Consider the following 18302-nt stretch of genomic DNA (forward strand, 5'->3'; position numbering starts at 1 on the left):
AGCTCGGTGAGTCTTAGTCAGCCCACTTCGGAGTCTCCTCTGGTGGCACTTGGTGGAACTTGTTGTTGGAAGCATTGGCATCGAGCCATTTCAAATTGTTGGACTGATATGTAATTAGATTCAACTATTAGTAGGCCTCATCTTTGAATAGAAGCACAACTCCTTGTCTACTTTTTTTTTTTTAGCCCACGATTGGGAAGACTGAGATTTTGCTTCGGACATTGTCGATCCACAGTGCCAATTTCAGTTCTCGGCTGTTCCCGTCCATCATTCCCTCCAGGCAAGGTTACGTAATTGTCAACGACACTCCTTATTGAAAGGGAATCCCCACAACAGCAAGACCAACCAGAGCAGACATTTTGGTCCATTTTCGGTATTATGTAATACAGCCACTCATTTACCACCTTCCAAGACACTTCAGCGGGCATCCCATCCCGCGACTTTGTACAAATCCAGCCCAGACAACATCTCATTAGTTCGATCTCTTTCTCTCTTGTCGCACTTGCATTTTCCTCCTTGCACCTCTCGACCCTGCCCGACCGAGCCACCATTTTCATAACCCCATCTCACAACCTTGCGGCTTCCGGAAACCCATAATGATTCGACCTGCTTCGCCTTCGCAATAATCGTTTCTGTACAGTCAACACCCTCGTGACACAGGACGACTGATTGTGTGATTATCAATTTGTACAGGCGGCTTCTTCGATACATTTGGCCATGGAGAGAAAGAGGAAGCTCCCTGCGAGGGCCGCGGCGAGGAGCGATCTAGCCTCCAAGAAACGTACCGTAACGCCGCCGGAGAAAGAGGCCTCCGCAACACCCGCCCCCGAACCGACCCCTGCTGAGGAGCCGCCCCAGCTTCCAAAGTCAATCCAGCCAGGCAAACCGCTGCCTACGGTGGAAGCTGCGCAACCCCAAAATTTATCCAGCAAGGAATTCCAATCAATTCAGGAAAGGTTAGTAGTAGACTGCCTGTACATTTTTGCTACAAGCGCTATTAGGCTTCCTCGCCTCGTGCTCGTATTGCTAACTCTGACGCTAGTGGTGTGATGGCTGAGTCCTTGCGCCGTTCGCGACACAAGTGGATGACCGAATTTATCTTCGAGAAGTACTGGACGAAGCCGACGAAGCGAAAGGGCGTGATCAACGAGGACCCGAAGAATCCCCCGAAGGATAGCATGATGAAGCTTGGCCAGGTCACGATAAGCATTGAGCCACATATTTTCGACGCTACTCTCTATGCAGTCAAGGATCCCAAGCCTCCTGCTCCCCCGTCTTCTACGGTACGACCAGTCCTTCAATATGGCCCTCCAGGCGGCTCACTACCCCCGAAATCCGCGAAGCCCTCTACTACAGCCTCGAAGCCTTCTCCAGCCGCAAAACCCTTATCTGCTACGACCACCCCTCGATCCACGAACAACGATTCAACTGCTCCTTCAGCTCAGGGTGCTTCGATAGTCTCCGCGTCCTCCAAGCCGCATCCGGCTCACTCCCCTTCTCCATCCATCACTGCTGTCTCGGGCGGCCCTGCTCTCGCCCCAGCCGATGCTAGGCCCGCAGCCCCAGCTCCCCTCCCCAGAACCTCGAATTCTCCTGCAGTCGCTCCTCAGCAAACCGCGTCTACACCCCGTTACCAGCAGTCTCCAACACCCACCGGTTTTGTCTCCGGCTCTACTCCCAAACCAGCAGCCCCTCCTCCGCCTCCCGGACCAGCGAACAACGCTGTCATTGCTACACTAGCAGAGCGTGCGACCTCTGACGATAATCTTAGAGAGCTCATGAAAAGAGTCGCCGAGGGGAAAGCCAGTAAGGCTGAGCTTGCCCAATTCCAAAGAGTTATCGATCAGATTCACGAGGAACATAGCAGGAAAGAAGCGCAACCTCCTCCGTCCGCCGATAAGTTGTTTGTTGACGGGAGGACGGTGAAGTACTTTGCTGAGGAGGTCAAGACTATACTGCAAATTGTCCTCGCGTCCAATCCTCAACAGAGGTCGAGCAACCTACGGCCGCCCGCCGGAAGCGACACGTTAATCGTGATGCTTGTACAAGCGGCTCTTGATGATGCACCCTTGAAGGCGGCAATCCAGCGAATCGCGAATGGCAAGCCGGAATATAATGATGCCACGACGCTCAAGTCCACATTGGACAACTTACATAAGAAGCTCATGCTAGATAAATTGAAGGAGCAGAAGCCGATTCCAAGCTCTCCCATACCAACATCTAGTAGCAACCCCATCAGCGGGTCGCGGGCGTCTCCGGCGGCAGGGGCCCAATCCCAGGCCCCACAACAAGCCTTGCGGTCCAAGGGCCCTCCTCCGGCCCCGAAACCAGACATTTCGGCAATCGTCGTGGAATTCGCAGGTGGTAACGGGGATCGATACTTGTTCCCCAAGTTCAGCATTCTAGAGTACCGTGGAACTCAACAAGTCGTCGCATCCTTCCTGCTAGTGCGCAAGAGCAGCCGGCTTGAATATGGCGGAGATCGTGAGCTCGATTACTACGAGCCCATCACTGTCCGACTATTCGCGGCATCCGGCCGCCACTTGGAGAACCTCGCACGCGTAGTAGCGCCTCGCGAAGAAGTGGTTCGCTACATGGACGACGTAATGTCGAACATGACGCGCGCGCAGTATATACTCCTTGCCTGGCGCCTGTTGCGCGAGCGAGCAGGCGAGAAGGGAGAGGGCGCGGAGGAAACAAACGGCGAGGCTAACGGAGCAGCCTCGAAGGAAGCCGAAGGCCAGGTCATCACCGCTTCCTTAAAACCGGCGGTTCTCTGGACTGCGAAGACTCAAGGCAACAAGAGTTCGTCTATGGAAAAGAACAAGTTCAGTTCAGCTGAGGATGAGGAAGCGGAGCAATACCAAAAGCTCATCCGGTCAGCTGTTCCCGGTGATGTTGAGGCGTAAAATAGCATGCGTGATATACCCAATTCTTTTCAAAGCATGTTCACAAGGGTGTTTTGAAGTCTCATTCTCCGTTACCTCTTTTTCACTTCTGTTCTCATTTTACTTTTCATCTTTTTTTTTTTTTTTTTTACTTTTGGACCTCAAAATTCTTTTCAGAAGGGTTGGTCACGCATTCATTCCTTGCAATACTGGCGAAACATTAGGGGAGTTTTTTTTATCAAATGTCTTGGCGACTGTCCATAGCGTACAAAACAATCGGTGCGAGCCCCAAATAGGCGAACATCTTGGCCTTAGAGCCGGGGGGTTTTTAACAGGTTTGGTTGGCTCGCTTTCAAGGGAGGTACTTGATTTTCAGGTGTTATTTTCACTCGGCTTCAGGGTTTGACTTTGGGCGGAAATATGATGATGGTTTCTGATGGTAGAAAGCTGCACGTTATGAACTTGGTTTCCTTTTGAGTCTGTATGACCGCTTTTTTTGCTTCGATCTCGCCATCTTTGTTTGTGATTTGTCGTTTTCCCGACGTATGGCTGTTGGACTCTGGGAATGGACAGACTATCTCCTCTTCGCGTTGAGCCAGAGCAATGATAGAGAAAGATCTAACCTCTAACGTAACTTAGATCATCGGCCAGGCGGTTCCAAAGCGGGGTGTTTGCCCGATCCGAGTCCCGGAGGTGTGGGAAGGGTTTCCCCCTCCGAATGCAGACACCAATTTAGGAAGTTCACGGCATATTTACTCACATCGGGAAGAGCTAGCCCGTCTTGCGCCATTTTAGCTCACGACGCTACCTTTTACTCCTGGTTTAACATGGGACGAGCCGGTTAACGCTAGAGCAGGTTTCAACTGGGGTTTGAGTCTCGGCCAGGTGACATGTGAAGAGCGGGATCGTGAAGGGTCCAACACAACGGGAGGAGACCCTTAGAAGAACAGGGTCTCTTTGCATCGAGAACCTTCTCTGGATGTTCTTGCGGCGAATAACGAGGAAATCCCAGCAATGCCCGAAAGTTAAGAAATTGACACCGAACCTTGTCAAATGGCGTTCGATGATCACAGAGGGACCCTAGTATTATACATGACTTCGTTTAACCATTCTTTCTCCGATTTTTTATTTCGTCTTGTTCAGGGAGGTCGTTGACGACTTTCCAGTTACATAGTGGACGAGATGTGGGTTTCATGGATAGGGAGGGAGCGATTCGAAATGTTGATGTTGGACGGATTCCGCGACAGACACTTGGGCTTCGAACGCCGCTCAGTTTCTTCCTTGTGACACTTCTTCTTCCGGGGGTGATTATCGTCAATGAACATGACCCGGATCAATTATAAAAGGCGCCGTTTCCTCCCACGTCGTCCATAGTCCTTCGAGGTGTCCTTTGCTCAACGAAATCCGGCAAGCTTGCCTTCGCATCGGCCATCATCCCAGCACCGATTCGAGTCATTCCTCATGGATCTTTGGTTCCTCTGTCACAAGCAGCCACGATGTCGAATAGCTACGGAACTGAACCGGACTAGCTTACGCGTCCTACCATCGCGCCACTGCAAGGAACGAATCCGTCCAAAGCCAATTTTCAGTCAAAGGTTGCGTCGGACGGGCTAGGGTGGTCCCCGAATTTCTGTCAGTCGGTCCGCCCCCGCTCGCCTGATGCCGGCCCGAAGGAACGGATTCTCCTTTGCCGCAAGAAGGTGGCGTGAACAGCCCAAACAGCCTTTCATCGGCGAGAAGGAAAACCTGTCAAGCGCGTCTGTGGGCTGGTTCCGGCGGCTGTGGTGTGTGTGACACCAGAGCCTGACCGAAGTTTAGGTCCAGAACCACACCCTCCTGAGTCGGTGAGTTCGGATTATCTAGGGGTTCATATGGGAATCCCTACTTTATCTTACGTATAAACCGACTCTAAGCAGAGTTTATACTACGATTCAGCATGAGGAGAGACATCAGAGGTAAACGATCAACAGCTCGGTGACACTCCATCCTAGTAGAGTCTCTCCTGACCGCACCATCTCAACGAAGTGAGGAGAACTATGAAAGTTGTCCTCATGTGTAGGCCATATCCAACTTATTCATCCAAGAGCCATCGGTCTATTTAAGGCCCGCTAACCTCCAGGGTCGATGGGGAAAGGACTCTTCATTAGATTATCACGCTTGCACTCTCCTTGACACTCCGTTCAACAGAGCACACTCCTTTTTATCTTCCCCCCAGAGCATACACACACAAGCATCCCCACTCTTTCACACATCACCATCCACCATGAAGTTTGCCCCCGCCATCGTCGGCCTTCTCATGGCCGTCGGCCAGGTCGCTGCCGCCCCTGCCGAGAACGCCGCCATCGCTGCCCGCGGTGAGGCCGAGTACGACCTCAAGCTCCAGGAGCCCAACGTCCTCGGCAGGCGTGAGCTCGAGGAAGCCGCTGAGATGGTGAAGCGCAGTGACTACGATGACAAGGACAATAGCCACGACCACAAGCACAAGGGCAAGCATGACCACAAGCACCACGGTCACCACGACCACAAGCATCACGGCCACCATGAGCACCACGGTCATCATCACCACCACCACTACCACCACCACATCAAGCACAAGCACCACAAGCACCACGGCCACCACGATTTCGGTCATCACCACCATCACCATGACCACAAGCATCACGGCCACGTCCACCACAAGCACGATGGTCACCACCACCACGACCACGGCAAGGACGACAAGTGGGACTAAAGGACTTGATGTTCCTCGTGCTGGTATCACTATGAAACAACTCCAATTTCCTTATCATCACTCATTTAGACCTAAAGAACAAAAACGACTTAAAAAAATCACTTGCTTACAAAGGGGGGAGCCGTTTCTGGGCCGACAGGAGCAGCGTCCGCGGCAACGGCTCGTGGAGTCGGATTCTTTCCGACTTCTTTCGAATTGCATTGCATGAGGTGGTGTTGTGGGCGGGTTCCTGTTGGGTTGTCTTTTGTTTTTTCCCTTCCAGGCGTTATGGGAGTTTTTTCTTTGGCAAACAAGAAAAGGAAAAAAGAGAAGAGAGACAAAAGGAAACGAAACAGGGTTCGAGGTTTCAACACGACAACTACAAAAAGTTCTGGGATTTTTCTGCATCCTGGGCTCCCGACTTTCGCATTGTGGAAAGTTAGTTCTCCTCCCTTCCGTGGGGTGGTTAACTCTTCCCGACCCTCTCTCCTTAAATGTATTATTTTATTTTCCCCTTTCTTTAAGGGATTGAAGCAACGTCTTCTGGGAAGTTGGTAGCGCGATGGGGTTATGCGGGCTGGGGTTTTGGTCTAATATAGAGAGACTCTTGTTCGATAGGTCCTTTTTGCGACGCGGGTTCCTGGAGGTCGCTTCTTGACACTCATTCAATATCAAGTTGGGGGCTCTTCCTTTGGGCATCGATATCATTTGTCCTATATTGCCGTCGTAGTTTAGTATAAAGTGCTTGTAAGTCGGGCACCGGAAAGAAACATGCGCCTCGTTCTTCGTAAGTCGACTGCAATGATTCGAACTAAAGTACTCGAAGAGTGTAAGGGATGCTGGCCAGTTTCTTGACTACCTGGCCTGGCTTGCCAAATCATAGAGAGGTATATTGGAGTGTGGTGTCTATCATTTTCCGTTGCAGTTTTTCCCTATGCAGTTATACAGGTTGAACCGTATTGCTTTAGTGTACAGTCCCCGAGAACTCTTTATAGCATTGAGCCCGAGGTATATCCAACCAACCTGGCAGATAACGTCTTATTTATTCTCAGACGAATCAGAGGACGAGGACTTTTTATGACCAATAATCTCACCCAAGGAATCCAGCGAGCTCCTAGGATTCCTCTTCTTCTTCCCACTACCATCCGCCTCCTGCGCAGTCCCGGCAGCAGCAGCAGCCGTCTCCTCAGTCGGCATCTCCTTCCCCTCAGCCGGCGCATCACCTCCCTTCTTCCCGCCCCACATACCACTCAGCGCAGACAATACACCACCCTCATTCTTCGGTGTATGCGAAGCAGCAGCGACGGCGGCCCTCTCATCCTCAAGGAGCTTCTGCTTTTCCTCCTCGAGCAGCTGCCTCTTCTCCGCCAGCTTCCGCCTCATAGCCTTATCTTCCTCGTCGCGGGCCTCGAGCTCCTTAATCCACTTCGCGCGCTTCTCCTCGGAGTCCTGGGCCTCCTTGAGCTTTCGGAGCTCCTTGGATCGGGCGCGGTCTTGGCCGTAGTACAGGCCTCCGGCGCAGATGGCGAGGACGGTGAAGCCTTGGGCCATGACTCGGGCTCGGAACATGCGCTGGGCGCCGTGGGAGTCGCCGCGGCGGACGGCTCGGTAGGAGTTGATGAAGGCGTAAATGGTGAGGGCGGTACCTGGAGCGGGGTGGAGCTAGTTAGCTGCTTTCTTTCTTTCCTTTCTCCCTTGGTTGGGCAAATTTGGGATATAAATGGTGTAGGGGAAGTAGGAGGGGCGGCCCGGGGGGGTTCGAAATTTGGTTGCGCATACCGATGGGAATTAGAGGCTCCTCGCGGATTTTTCGGGCAATTTTTCGCCATCCATTTTCGTTGACGAATTTGCTGCTCTCGTGGTCAGCTAATCTGCAATAACTTGACGTTCTTCTTTTCCGAAAAAGTGCTCAAGAACATACTCATTATCGTCAAAAGACGACGGTAGTGAGCTGCTAGGATATCCCTTGTCTCCCATTCTGAATTGTGATTTTCTCAACAGCCGTGGTGTTGTTTGGTTGAGGGTGGGCTGAGGTCGAGATGCGTCGTGGAGGAATGAAGGAGTACTTCGCAGCGATCAGATGGTCGCCAACTTTCCGGGGTGAGGCGCTACAAGCTCGGGGTTGAAGCTTCGAGCGTGGCGTTGCCCATTGTGGTTGCAGTGACGTACCGACAGAATTCGGCGACTGATTCTGCATTGTGCCCGGACTTGTGGGTACCATTTACACAGGTAACTTGTACCCACCTCAGGCTAACTTCAGCTTTCTCATTGCCTCAGCGAGAGCGAGTTCGGACACACCGCTCGCCTCAAAGATGATGCCAATTGAGCAAGATTCTAGATCCAACAGAATCGCGGACGGGGAAATATCATTTCGGACCTCCAGTTTCGACTGAAACCGATTGTGCATTGCGGACGATTTCCAGCTCGAGGAGTTCAACGAGGGTTGGGGATATCACACGATAAATGTTGATACTTTGATGAGATGCAAGCTTTATCCAGCCCGTCATCAACACCCAATTGACCACTAGTGTAGCACTGAGTGATCACAAAGGTCGCCGAATCCTCTGCCCCGTGGTTGGTTCTAGACCTGAACCCTTCCGGTCCGAGGTGGGGGGACTCTGGTCTTGCACTTGGCACTACTGCCAGGGACTCACCACTTCCTTCGTAGTAGTGTACATCCCGAGACCGCGCCGATAGTGCCCCGCGGTACAAGTATTTTAGTACCTCAATGACTCGTAGGCAAAGCAAAGAGTTACAAAGTACAAAATACATCAACCCAAAAATTTCATTTCATTGCTTGTTGAATTGAAAACTGCCCCTCCGAAGCGGATCCAAAATTCTTAATTCTTCCAATTCAACCCCTAATTAGAACTCACCGCCGAACAGGTTTACAAACACGCCGGTTCATAAGATATTCTTTACTCGATCCCATAGATATGGCCGACTCCCAGGAGCCTCGAGCCGTTCTCCCGGAGACGAATGGCCTCGTTTACCTACCAAACGGCATCAATGGCGACGACCATCGCCCAGTCACACCGCCACAGCGCAACGGCATGTCGCTCACTGAATATAGTGCCAACCCCAAGACGCCGTCGCCGGAAAGAAGGCAACGCATCAAGGGTGTGGTCCCCGACGACTTTCTGCTAGAAGATGGCAATCCAGATGTATGTGCCACTCCACGCTGTGATACTGGCTCTGCTTTTATCTTGTGACTCAGAGTGAACTCTTTGGGCTAACTGTTGGGGGCTTTGCTCCTATGGTAGTATCTGCGCCTGATCGCCACGGCGACGTCCCGAGTCTACGAAGCATGCAAGGTCACACCTTTAACACACGCTATAAACCTCAGTAATCGACTCGAATGCAACGTCTTATTAAAACGGGAGGATCAACAGCCCGTCTTCAGCTTCAAGCTGAGAGGCGCCTACAACAAGATGGCCCACCTCGACCCCGCCGTGAGCTGGAAGGGTGTCATTGCTTGCTCGGCCGGCAACCACGCCCAGGGCGTGGCATACTCGGCCCGCAAGCTCAAGATTCCTGCGACTATCGTCATGCCCGAGGCGACGCCCAGCATCAAGCACCTCAACGTCTCCCGACTCGGAGGCCACGTCGTATTACATGGCGCAGATTTTGATGCTGCGAAGGAGGAGTGTGCTCGACGAGAGAAGCTGGACGGGTTGATCAACATTCCCCCCTTCGATGACCCCTATGTTATTGCGGGACAGGGGACCATTGGTATGGAGCTGTTCGGTCAGACGAATATGCAGAAGCTCGAGGCCATCTTTTGCTGTATCGGTGGCGGCGGTCTGATCGCCGGTATCGGCGCATATGTCAAGAGGATGGCTCCTCATGTCAAGATCATCGGTGTCGAGGCGTACGACGCCAATGCTATGGTCCAGTCCTTGAAGAAGGGCGAGCGTGTTGTCCTCAAGGATGTCGGCCTCTTTGCCGATGGAGCTGCGGTAAAGACGGTGGGCGAGGAGACTTTCCGTCTCTGCAGGGAAGTAGTGGACGAGGTTATCGAGGTTACCACGGATGAGATTTGTGCTGCCATCAAGGATATGTACGACGACACTCGATCTGGCCTCGAGCCTGCCGGTGCCCTCTCCATTGCTGGCCTCAAGAAATATGTGGCCCAGAACCCTTCGGAGGATACCAACAGGACCCTTATCGCCGTCACTTCCGGAGCCAACATGAACTTTGACAGGCTAAGGTTTGTCGCAGAGCGCGCGACGCTAGGTGAAGGAAAGGAGGCCCTTCTCGCCGTCAGCATTCCCGAGAAGCCTGGCTCATTTGCCGAGCTGATCAGCGCCGTGATGCCCCATGCTGTCACTGAATTCTCCTACCGCTACGCGACCCCCGAGATTGCCAACATTCTTATCGGTATCTCTCTAACGGGCCCGGCCTCCCAGAGGGGAGAAGAGCTAGCTCGGTTACTTGGCCGCATTAGGTGGGGCGGCATGAGCGTCACCGACCTCTCGGGCGACGAACTTGCCAAGACTCACATCCGATATCTCGTTGGTGGCCGATCGAATGTGCCCAACGAGAGACTCTACATGTTCAACTTCCCTGAGCGGCCCGGCGCGCTCGAAAAGTTTGTCACGGCGCTGAAGCCCAAGTTCAACATCAGCCTCTTCCAGTACCGGAACTACGGCGGTGATGTCGCCAAGATTCTGACGGGCATCATGTGTCCCGATAGTGAATTGGAAGAACTGGAGAAGTTCTTGAAGGTCGTCGGATATCCCTATGAGGATTGCACACAGTCGGACGTCTTTAAGATGTTCCTTCGTTCATAGACGGGTTTTTGGCGGAGTTTCTTGGGGACCGGGGGTGGATTTCTGCAGAGGTTCCAAATAATGCTTGATGATTTGTGGTTTCTGATCGGGTTAGACTTTGATGGCGACGTTTTACAACACTTTTCTTTCCAACCTATTTATTTCGTCTCGCTTGATTGAGGTTATACAGGCCGGAGTTTTCCCCTTGGGTGCTTTATTATACAAAAGCTTGATTGATAGAAGATTGAATATAATATAGACATACCAATGTATCCATCCGGGTGTCGGTTTTCCAGCGGAAATACAGTGCTCTTCACAGTATGTAATGATTATTAACACCCCCATCCGCGATTGCGGAAACCTCCGATTCGCTCGAAAAACTGAACGGATGGCATGACAAAGCTCCAAGGCGACCAAAACCTGGTCCTTTCTTCCTCGAAACACCCGCATCAAACACGCAAACCCGACGACCACAGAGACCGAGCTTCGCAAAACGGGACAAACAACAAGATGAGTTCTTCTCTCATACGGACATTCGGGGCCCTCTCCCTCGCGGCCACGCGAGCGACGATGGCTGCGCCCCGACAGGTCCTCGGCCTCACGCAGAGGGTCATGCCTACTTCCCTGGCGGCCTCGAGGAGCGCGGCTGTCACTACGGGTGTGTTCGAGCAGGTTCGGGGGATGAAGGTACACAGCTCTGTCAAGAAGCGATGCGAGCACTGCAAGGTGAGTTTTATCTCCTCTTCCAAGAGCGGATGCGTCGGGTAAAGGGGTCTTGGGAATCTTGAGGATACCAGTTGGTACACGAGTAGATGGAGGCTAACGGATGTGCGTGGAGTAGATTGTTCGACGAAAGGGCGGAAAGCGACACAATGGATATCTCTACGTTATCTGCAAGGCGAACCCTCGACACAAACAACGACAGAGCTGAGCGATCGATCCCGAATTGTTGGGAAGATTGATTGGACGAAAACACCGTGTACTATATACGATTATAGCGCATGAATTTCTGGATGTGGAAGAGAATAGAGAATAGACGGGTAGGATTGAAATCTGGGTTCAGACGCAATTCTTGTAACAACATGGGCATTTCGCGGACTGTCGCCGGAGACGAAAAAGGAGACGAGGTGCGATGGAGGACCGCCAAGGTTTTTACATCTTTTCGGGTGTCTTTCTTCAGGCAAATGTTGTTTTGTATTCTATAATCCGTCTATATACCTCTCCATGCCCTCCCACTCTTTCTTTCCCGTTGAGATAAGGTAGCGAATGTGATCCTACATTTTATAAGCCCACAATGTCCCTACTCTGATGTGATGCTACGTGACATCATGGAGGAGGAGAAAGGTAGAGCACGACTCACTAGATCTTTGACATTCTTGTGCCGCTCGAATTCTGCCCTGGCGTATCCGATCACCTCTGCTCGCGTCTTTGCGTCGGGGATGCGTTTTGATGCGCGGAGGATGGTGCGGTAAAGTGATATCGCGCGTGTACGTTGGATAAACTAGGCCAATTGACGACATTTTTAGCAAGGACTGAGATTCGTATGGAATATCTAGCTTTTATTCATAGGGGTGAAGGCCCAACTGTCCCATGAGGGCTCTTTCTATCTTACATGATCAAAGGAGAGGGTGTTTTTGAGTTTAGGAGAGGCGGGTCGGCTTGAAAAGAAGCGTTGGGAAAGGAATTGAAGACGCATTGAAACGTCTACTTCTGGCCCCAGGCTACCGGTAGAGTAGCCGAAACGGACGAGCCATTGAGTGTCAAGAGATGTCTTGATAAGAGACCTGGGATTCAAGCTCCAACCGAAAGACTGGAACAAGTTGAAGCTGTTTCTTCAGTGAGCACAATGCAACAATCAAATTGTTTGGCTTTGGTAAATTACGTAAAAAGGTGCAGAGGCCAGGAATATATTTCTGCGTATAAGAATATCTCTGTACAAGCACGCGTCGCGCGCGTATTACCCCAAGACGTACGTACGAAGGTACCTTTGCAGCTTCATTTGAACCCACCACGATTGATGCCCAGCTTATGATGCTCAGGAAGCTGCATCTTTTTTCCCCTTCTTTTTTCCCCCTCTCTTTGGAGTTGGCCGTGAGTAAATCATGGGACGTCGACGTCCTCCAAACGCAATTGAGATAGCAAACAGCAAGGTGAATGTGGACTTCATAGAGGAATATCTACAGCCAAAGTACGTCTTGCACAAATCAATATTCGGGGGGTCGCGTGCCAGCCTACCCTTGCATTATACCCCCCATGCTTTCCTCCCCAGTCACAATTTCTGACCATCCAAGCCCAGCATGGAGCAACCAATGGTTACACCCCTCGACGGGGAATCCATTTACTCTCAAGTTTTGTCAATCCGATGAGCTCAGCGCAGGAGACCTCCAGGCGTGTCTTGATCTTGTCGAGGAAACCTCTGGAGAGCACTACAAGTCTTCGTCGAGGGGATGGCATCCCGGTAGTAAGAGGAGAGAGATGCGAGAGGCCGACATGCGGTACATACTCGTCAAGGACGAGAGCGACGTCGTAAAAGGGTTCACGTCGTTGATGCCGTGCTATGAAGAGGGTGAGCCGGTGATTTACTGCTATGAGATTCATCTCAAACCTGAGTTGCAGGGGTAAGTGACAAGGATTTTTTTCTACTCTCCGATTTACTTCCTCAGCTCTGACTCTCGATATTTTACAACTGTAGAACCGGGCTCGGGAGGACATTAATGAGTTTCCTCGAGACAATTGCGGCGAATGTGCCGACTGTTAATAAGGTCATGCTGACCTGCTTTCTCTGTAACACGAAAGGCCTCGAGTTCTATAAGAGGATCGGGTTCGAGAAAGATGAAATATCCCCCGAGCCGAGGAAACTGAGGTTCGGGAAAGTGTTCGAGCCGGACTATGTCATTTTGAGCAAGGTAGTCGGTCGGGGCAATGCCTGACCTCCGGAGGACCTCCTCTGTCTCCAGATATTTAAATAGACCATACACTTAGAGAGATGCATTTCATCCTGTTTGGAAAGGGAGGGAAATATTGCATCCCGGAGCACCCACCGCATTTATCCCGAATGCTGTTCCTACTTTGGACATGGAAATGAACGCTTGCTCAGAGGTCAGAAACCGGTGTGGAAGGGGAGCAAGGCCATCAGAGAGGAAAGCCCTCTCCCAGTCACGGGTAATTTGTTGAACAATTAGCTGAGAGGCGTCTGATAATGTTCTTTATCGTCAGGGATTGTTGACCGAAGGAATAGCACAATTTCATGAGCTTGCTTCTTCCCCTGCTGGTTTGAGTTGGCTGGTCCTCCTTGCAGTTCCCCGGTGATCAACTGCTCGTTTAGCTGGTTGAACCCCTGTAAATGAATAATTACAAGGTGCTGCCCCACCGCGAACCCTTGGACGTGCTTTCGTACCCTTGTACATCACCCTTGTCCACTTTCCACCACTTTAGCAGCTGCGCGCTGAGCGCGTCTCAGACCGTGTGCACTTTCCACTACCGCGTCCCAGTCCACCGGCTTCTTTTTCTCTTTAACTTGACCCAGTTCCCGACCTGCTGCCTCTTCCCGCTTCCATTCCCCAACATCAGCAATCCTAATTGATTAATGTGTGTCTTTAGCTTATTGTTTTCTTAACTCCCACCGACAACTAGCCTTTCCATCTTGTCGTGATCCCTCCTATTCCTCAAACCTAATCCATCGCGATGTCGAGCAAGGCATCCTCAGTGCCGGCTCGCACGCCCGCAAAGACCCCGACCTCGCAAAAGAAGCCGGCCGGGTCTGCCTCGGGCGGCAAACAGCAAAGCATTATGAGTTTCTTTGCTAGATCCGCGTCGACGCCCTCCGCCGCGAACCCCAAACCAGCTCCCTCCTCACCCTTGGACTGCCTCAAAGAGTCCACCAAATCCAACTCTCTCAAGCCCAGGGCAGCCAACATTACACCGCTGCCGAGCAGCGATCCCATCGATCCCCCGAGCTCTCAGGAGAACATCGACTCGGCGAATCCCAAGGTAGTTGATCCCGGTGCTAGCTTGCCGTCGCCCGTAACTCCTGCTGAAGCCATGGTGAAGCAGACTACGACGAGTTCTCGGCCGTTTATGAGCAGCAGCCCAACGCGAAAAGTATATCGTCCCACGGTACGATCCCAATCCGTCGGATTGTCTCAGAAGCACACAGATCATGCTAACGCGAGTTTTATGTAGGCACGCAAGGTTATGAATTACGCCGAATCCGATGACGAGGACGATGATCCCTTCCAGCGTATGCAGACATCTCGTTCGCGGCGGAGGAATAGAACTCGCCCAGCCGTTTCGGATGATGAGGACGAGTACGTTGAAGAGGGCGGCAACGCTGCTGCCGAAGAAGACGATGGTAAGGCACAAGCAAACGTTTTACCCAGATCTCTGGCAGTTGTTAACCTCGGTGCGATACGCAGACGAAATGGGAGACTTTATAGTGTCAGACGACTCCGATGCTCCGACAAAGTCTAAGAAGCGGAAGCGAGCCGAATCCCGGCCCCAGCCGGCACGAAAGAGAGCCTCTCCTGTTTCCAGAAGAGTAGAGGAGGACGTCGACATTGACATTGACATGGACATTGACATGGATGACGTGGAGGCTGGATTACCTACTTCCACCGCGTATTTACGTTGGGCCTTTGATGAAAACGCTGAGGTTCAGAACTGCCCCGTCAAGGCACCTGCCGCGAGATCTGGAAGCAAGGGCAAAGAGCGACCCCATGAGAAGGACCCCGAGCAGCGATATCCTTGGCTCGCAAACATGGTTGACCTGAACAGGAACCCTCCCGGCCACCCAGAATATGATCCTTCCTCGGTCTACGTACCTCCTGCGGCCTGGAACAAGTTTTCGGCCTTTGAAAAGCAGTACTGGGAGATTAAGCACAAGCTCTGGGACACGATCGTCTTCTTCAAGAAGGGTAAATTCTATGAGCTCTACGAGAACGACGCTACCATTGGCCACCAGCTTTTCGACCTCAAGCTCACCGACCGCGTCAACATGCGCATGGTTGGTGTGCCCGAGAGCTCCCTCGACATGTGGGTGAACCAATTCGTCGCCAAGGGTTACAAAGTTGCGAGGGTTGACCAGATGGAGTCTGCTCTCGGCAAGGAGATGCGAGAGCGTAATGGAAACGCCAAAGCCAGCAAGGCGGACAAGATCATCAGACGAGAGCTTGCGTGCGTCTTGACTGGAGGAACGCTTGTTGACGGCAGTATGCTTCAGGATGACATGGCCACCTATTGTGCTGCTATCAAGGAGTCTATTATCGACGGCAAGCCTTCGTTCGGTATTGCTTTCGTCGATGCCGCCACCGGTCGCTTTGCCATTTCGGAGTTTGAAGACGATGTTGACATGACCAAGTTTGAGACTTTCGTCGCCCAGACGAGCCCTCGCGAGCTCATCATTGAAAAGTCTCACATCTCCACCAAGGCTCTCCGCATCCTCAAGAACAGCACCTCGCCTACTACCATTTGGAACTATCGGAAGTCCGGGACGGAATTCTGGGATGCCGACAGCACAAGGAGGGAGCTCGACAGCGGAGAGTACTTCACTAGCGGTGACGGTGCTTGGCCCGAGACTCTCCAGGAGGCCAAAGATAATGACCTTGCCATGTCTGCTTTGGGTGCTTTGATTCAGTATCTCCGCAGCTTGAAGCTTGAGCAGAGCCTCATTTCCCAGGGCAACTTTGAGCCGTACAACCCCATCCAAAGGGACGGAACTCTCATCTTGGACGGGCAGACCCTCATCAACCTAGAGATTTTTGCCAATAACGTTGACGGAGGTAGCGAGGGCACCCTGTTCAGCCTTCTGAACTGCTGTGTCACACCCTTCGGTAAGCGACTCTTCCGGCAGTGGGTGTGCCACCCTCTGTGCAACATCAAGAAGATCAACGAGCGCCTCGACGCGGTCGACATGCTCAACGCGGACCGCAGCCTCCGGGATCAGTTTACTTCACAGATGACTAAGATGCCTGATCTTGAACGTCTGATCTCGCGAGTGCATGCCGGATCCATCCGCGCAGATGACTTTGTCAAGGTCCTGGAGGGTTTCGAGCAGATCGAATACACCATGAGCCTTCTCGGGGCGTTCCGAGGAGGGAACGGCCTTGTGGACAGACTCATTAGCGGAATGCCCGACCTCTCCAAGCCTCTCGCTTACTGGAGGACTGCCTTCAAGCGAGACCTGGCAAAGACAGACAAGACGTTGGTACCGGAGAAGGGAATAGAAGCGGATTTTGACGAGAGCAAGGATGCCATTACCGAGATCAAGAGCAGGCTCGCGGCGGTGTTGGAAGAGGAGAAGAAGGCCCTCAAGTGCCGAACACTGAAATTTACCGATGTTGGCAAGGAGATTTACCAGATTGAGGCGCCCAAATCTCTCAAAGTACCCTCTGGCTGGCGTCAGATGTCGGCGACGTCGAGCGTGAAACGGTACTACTTCTCGGAGCTGACGGATCTTGTGCGGGAGTTGCAAGAGGCCGAGGAGACGCACTCGCAGATCATCAAGGAAACTGCCTCGAGGTTCTTCAGCCGCTTCGACGAAGATTACGGCACTTGGTTGCTGGCCGTGCGCATCATGGCGCAGCTCGATTGCCTCGTTGGGTTGGCCAAGGCGTCGTCCTTCATCGGGCATCCGAGCTGCCGGCCGGAGTTTGTCGAGGGCGAAAGGACCGTGGTGGACTTTGAGGAGCTTCGCCATCCTTGCATGCAAACGACCGTGACGGACTTCATCCCGAATGACGTAAAGCTGGGAGGCGATTCCGAAAAGATTAGTTTGTTGACTGGTGCCAACGCGGCCGGAAAGTCGACGATTCTACGAATGGTGAGTACCAACTTGAATAACTCGAACCATGATTGATAAAAAGGATTTCAAGCTAACAATACGGGCAGTCTTGCATTGCTGTCATCATGGCCCAGATCGGATGCTACGTCCCAGCTGTCAGCGCCCGCCTCACGCCCATCGATCGCATTATGTCCCGCCTTGGCGCCAACGACAACATCTTCGCCGCGCAATCGACCTTCTTCGTCGAGCTCTCGGAAACCAAGAAGATCCTCTCCGAAGCGACGCCGCGCTCCCTCGTCATCCTCGACGAACTCGGCCGCGGCACGAGCTCGTACGACGGCGTGGCCGTGGCGCAGGCGGTCCTTCACCACGTGGCCAGCCACATCGGGTGCGTGGGCTTCTTCGCGACGCACTACCACTCGCTGGCGACGGAGTTCGAGAACCACCCGGAGATACGGGCGCGGCGCATGCGGATCCACGTCGACGACGCTGAGCGTCGCGTTACGTTTTTGTACAAGCTCGAGGATGGCGTGGCGGAGGGGAGCTTCGGCATGCACTGCGCGGCCATGTGCGGGATCCCTTCGCGCGTTGTGGAGAGTGCGGAGGTGGCGGCCAGGGAGTGGGAGCATACGAGCCGGTTGAAGGAAAGTCTTGATAAGGCGAAGAAGGGATGTTATGTCCCGCTGGGGATGTTGAGTGATGTGGCGAGTGTGTTGAGGGGCGATGGGGATGTTGGGAAACTTGGGCTGGAGGTGTTGTTGAAGGCGATTCAGGGATTGTAAGATGATGGATTAATGGGATCTCTCGCGCGATGCTATGGTAGTAATGGTTCTGGTTCGGGGGAATGGGATTGGGGTTGGGCTTCGGGCGTTTATCGTATTTTGGTACCTTTGGGATCCTTGGGATGGGTTATTCCCTAAGGGAGTTCTGTCGTCTAGACTTGTTAGAGGAAAGACAAATAGAAGCATCTCGATGTGGGCGACGTCTAGTTCACGAGAAAGAATGGTGAGGAAGACGAGAAACGGCAAAGAAAGCGGGCAATGCACGTCAGTGTTCAATCGTCAGACGAGCTTTGTTGGGACGATGGTTGTGCGCTTCCTACGTTTCGGAAAGAAGTCATGTTTATGCGCTGTCGATGCAATGGTGGACTTGCA

General features: G+C 52.5%; 6 protein-coding genes and 1 pseudogene across 6 annotated transcripts; 6 read left to right on the top strand and 1 right to left on the bottom strand.

Annotated features, from left to right (window-relative positions):
- Nucleotides 1–717: 717 nt before the first annotated feature.
- SAPIO_CDS7639 (uncharacterized protein) lies at nucleotides 718–2909 on the top strand (the record flags this gene model as incomplete). Its single annotated transcript, XM_016789457.1, has 2 exons — nucleotides 718–956; nucleotides 1043–2909. The coding sequence occupies 2 exons, from the start codon at nucleotides 718–720 to the stop codon at nucleotides 2907–2909; spliced, it is 2106 nt and encodes a 701-aa protein (XP_016641284.1).
- A 2242-nt stretch (nucleotides 2910–5151) lies between these two features.
- SAPIO_CDS7640 lies at nucleotides 5152–5619 on the top strand (annotated as a pseudogene; the record flags this gene model as incomplete).
- Nucleotides 5620–6636: 1017 nt separating this feature from the next.
- SAPIO_CDS7641 (uncharacterized protein) lies at nucleotides 6637–7575 on the bottom strand (the record flags this gene model as incomplete). The annotated part of the gene is made up of 3 exons (XM_016789458.1): nucleotides 6637–7244; nucleotides 7378–7448; nucleotides 7520–7575. The coding sequence occupies 3 exons, from the start codon at nucleotides 7573–7575 to the stop codon at nucleotides 6637–6639; spliced, it is 735 nt and encodes a 244-aa protein (XP_016641285.1).
- Nucleotides 7576–8534: 959 nt separating this feature from the next.
- Nucleotides 8535–10391, top strand: SAPIO_CDS7642 (Threonine dehydratase, mitochondrial; the record flags this gene model as incomplete). The annotated part of the gene is made up of 3 exons (XM_016789459.1): nucleotides 8535–8762; nucleotides 8862–8887; nucleotides 8945–10391. The coding sequence occupies 3 exons, from the start codon at nucleotides 8535–8537 to the stop codon at nucleotides 10389–10391; spliced, it is 1701 nt and encodes a 566-aa protein (XP_016641286.1).
- Nucleotides 10392–10880: 489 nt separating this feature from the next.
- On the top strand, nucleotides 10881–11301 carry SAPIO_CDS7643 (uncharacterized protein; the record flags this gene model as incomplete). The annotated part of the gene is made up of 2 exons (XM_016789460.1): nucleotides 10881–11096; nucleotides 11212–11301. The coding sequence occupies 2 exons, from the start codon at nucleotides 10881–10883 to the stop codon at nucleotides 11299–11301; spliced, it is 306 nt and encodes a 101-aa protein (XP_016641287.1).
- Nucleotides 11302–12623: 1322 nt separating this feature from the next.
- SAPIO_CDS7644 (uncharacterized protein) lies at nucleotides 12624–13300 on the top strand (the record flags this gene model as incomplete). The annotated part of the gene is made up of 2 exons (XM_016789461.1): nucleotides 12624–12988; nucleotides 13063–13300. 2 exons carry the CDS (start codon nucleotides 12624–12626, stop codon nucleotides 13298–13300), a joined length of 603 nt encoding a protein of 200 aa, XP_016641288.1.
- Nucleotides 13301–14054: 754 nt separating this feature from the next.
- Nucleotides 14055–17930, top strand: SAPIO_CDS7645 (DNA mismatch repair protein MSH6; the record flags this gene model as incomplete). The annotated part of the gene is made up of 4 exons (XM_016789462.1): nucleotides 14055–14486; nucleotides 14553–14721; nucleotides 14786–17187; nucleotides 17256–17930. 4 exons carry the CDS (start codon nucleotides 14055–14057, stop codon nucleotides 17928–17930), a joined length of 3678 nt encoding a protein of 1225 aa, XP_016641289.1.
- Between the last annotated feature and the right edge of the window lie 372 nt (nucleotides 17931–18302).

The sequence above is a fragment of the Scedosporium apiospermum genome (genome assembly GCF_000732125.1).
Source record: "Scedosporium apiospermum strain IHEM 14462 chromosome Unknown SEQ_SAPIO_0110, whole genome shotgun sequence".
NCBI lineage: Eukaryota > Fungi > Ascomycota > Sordariomycetes > Microascales > Microascaceae > Scedosporium > Scedosporium apiospermum.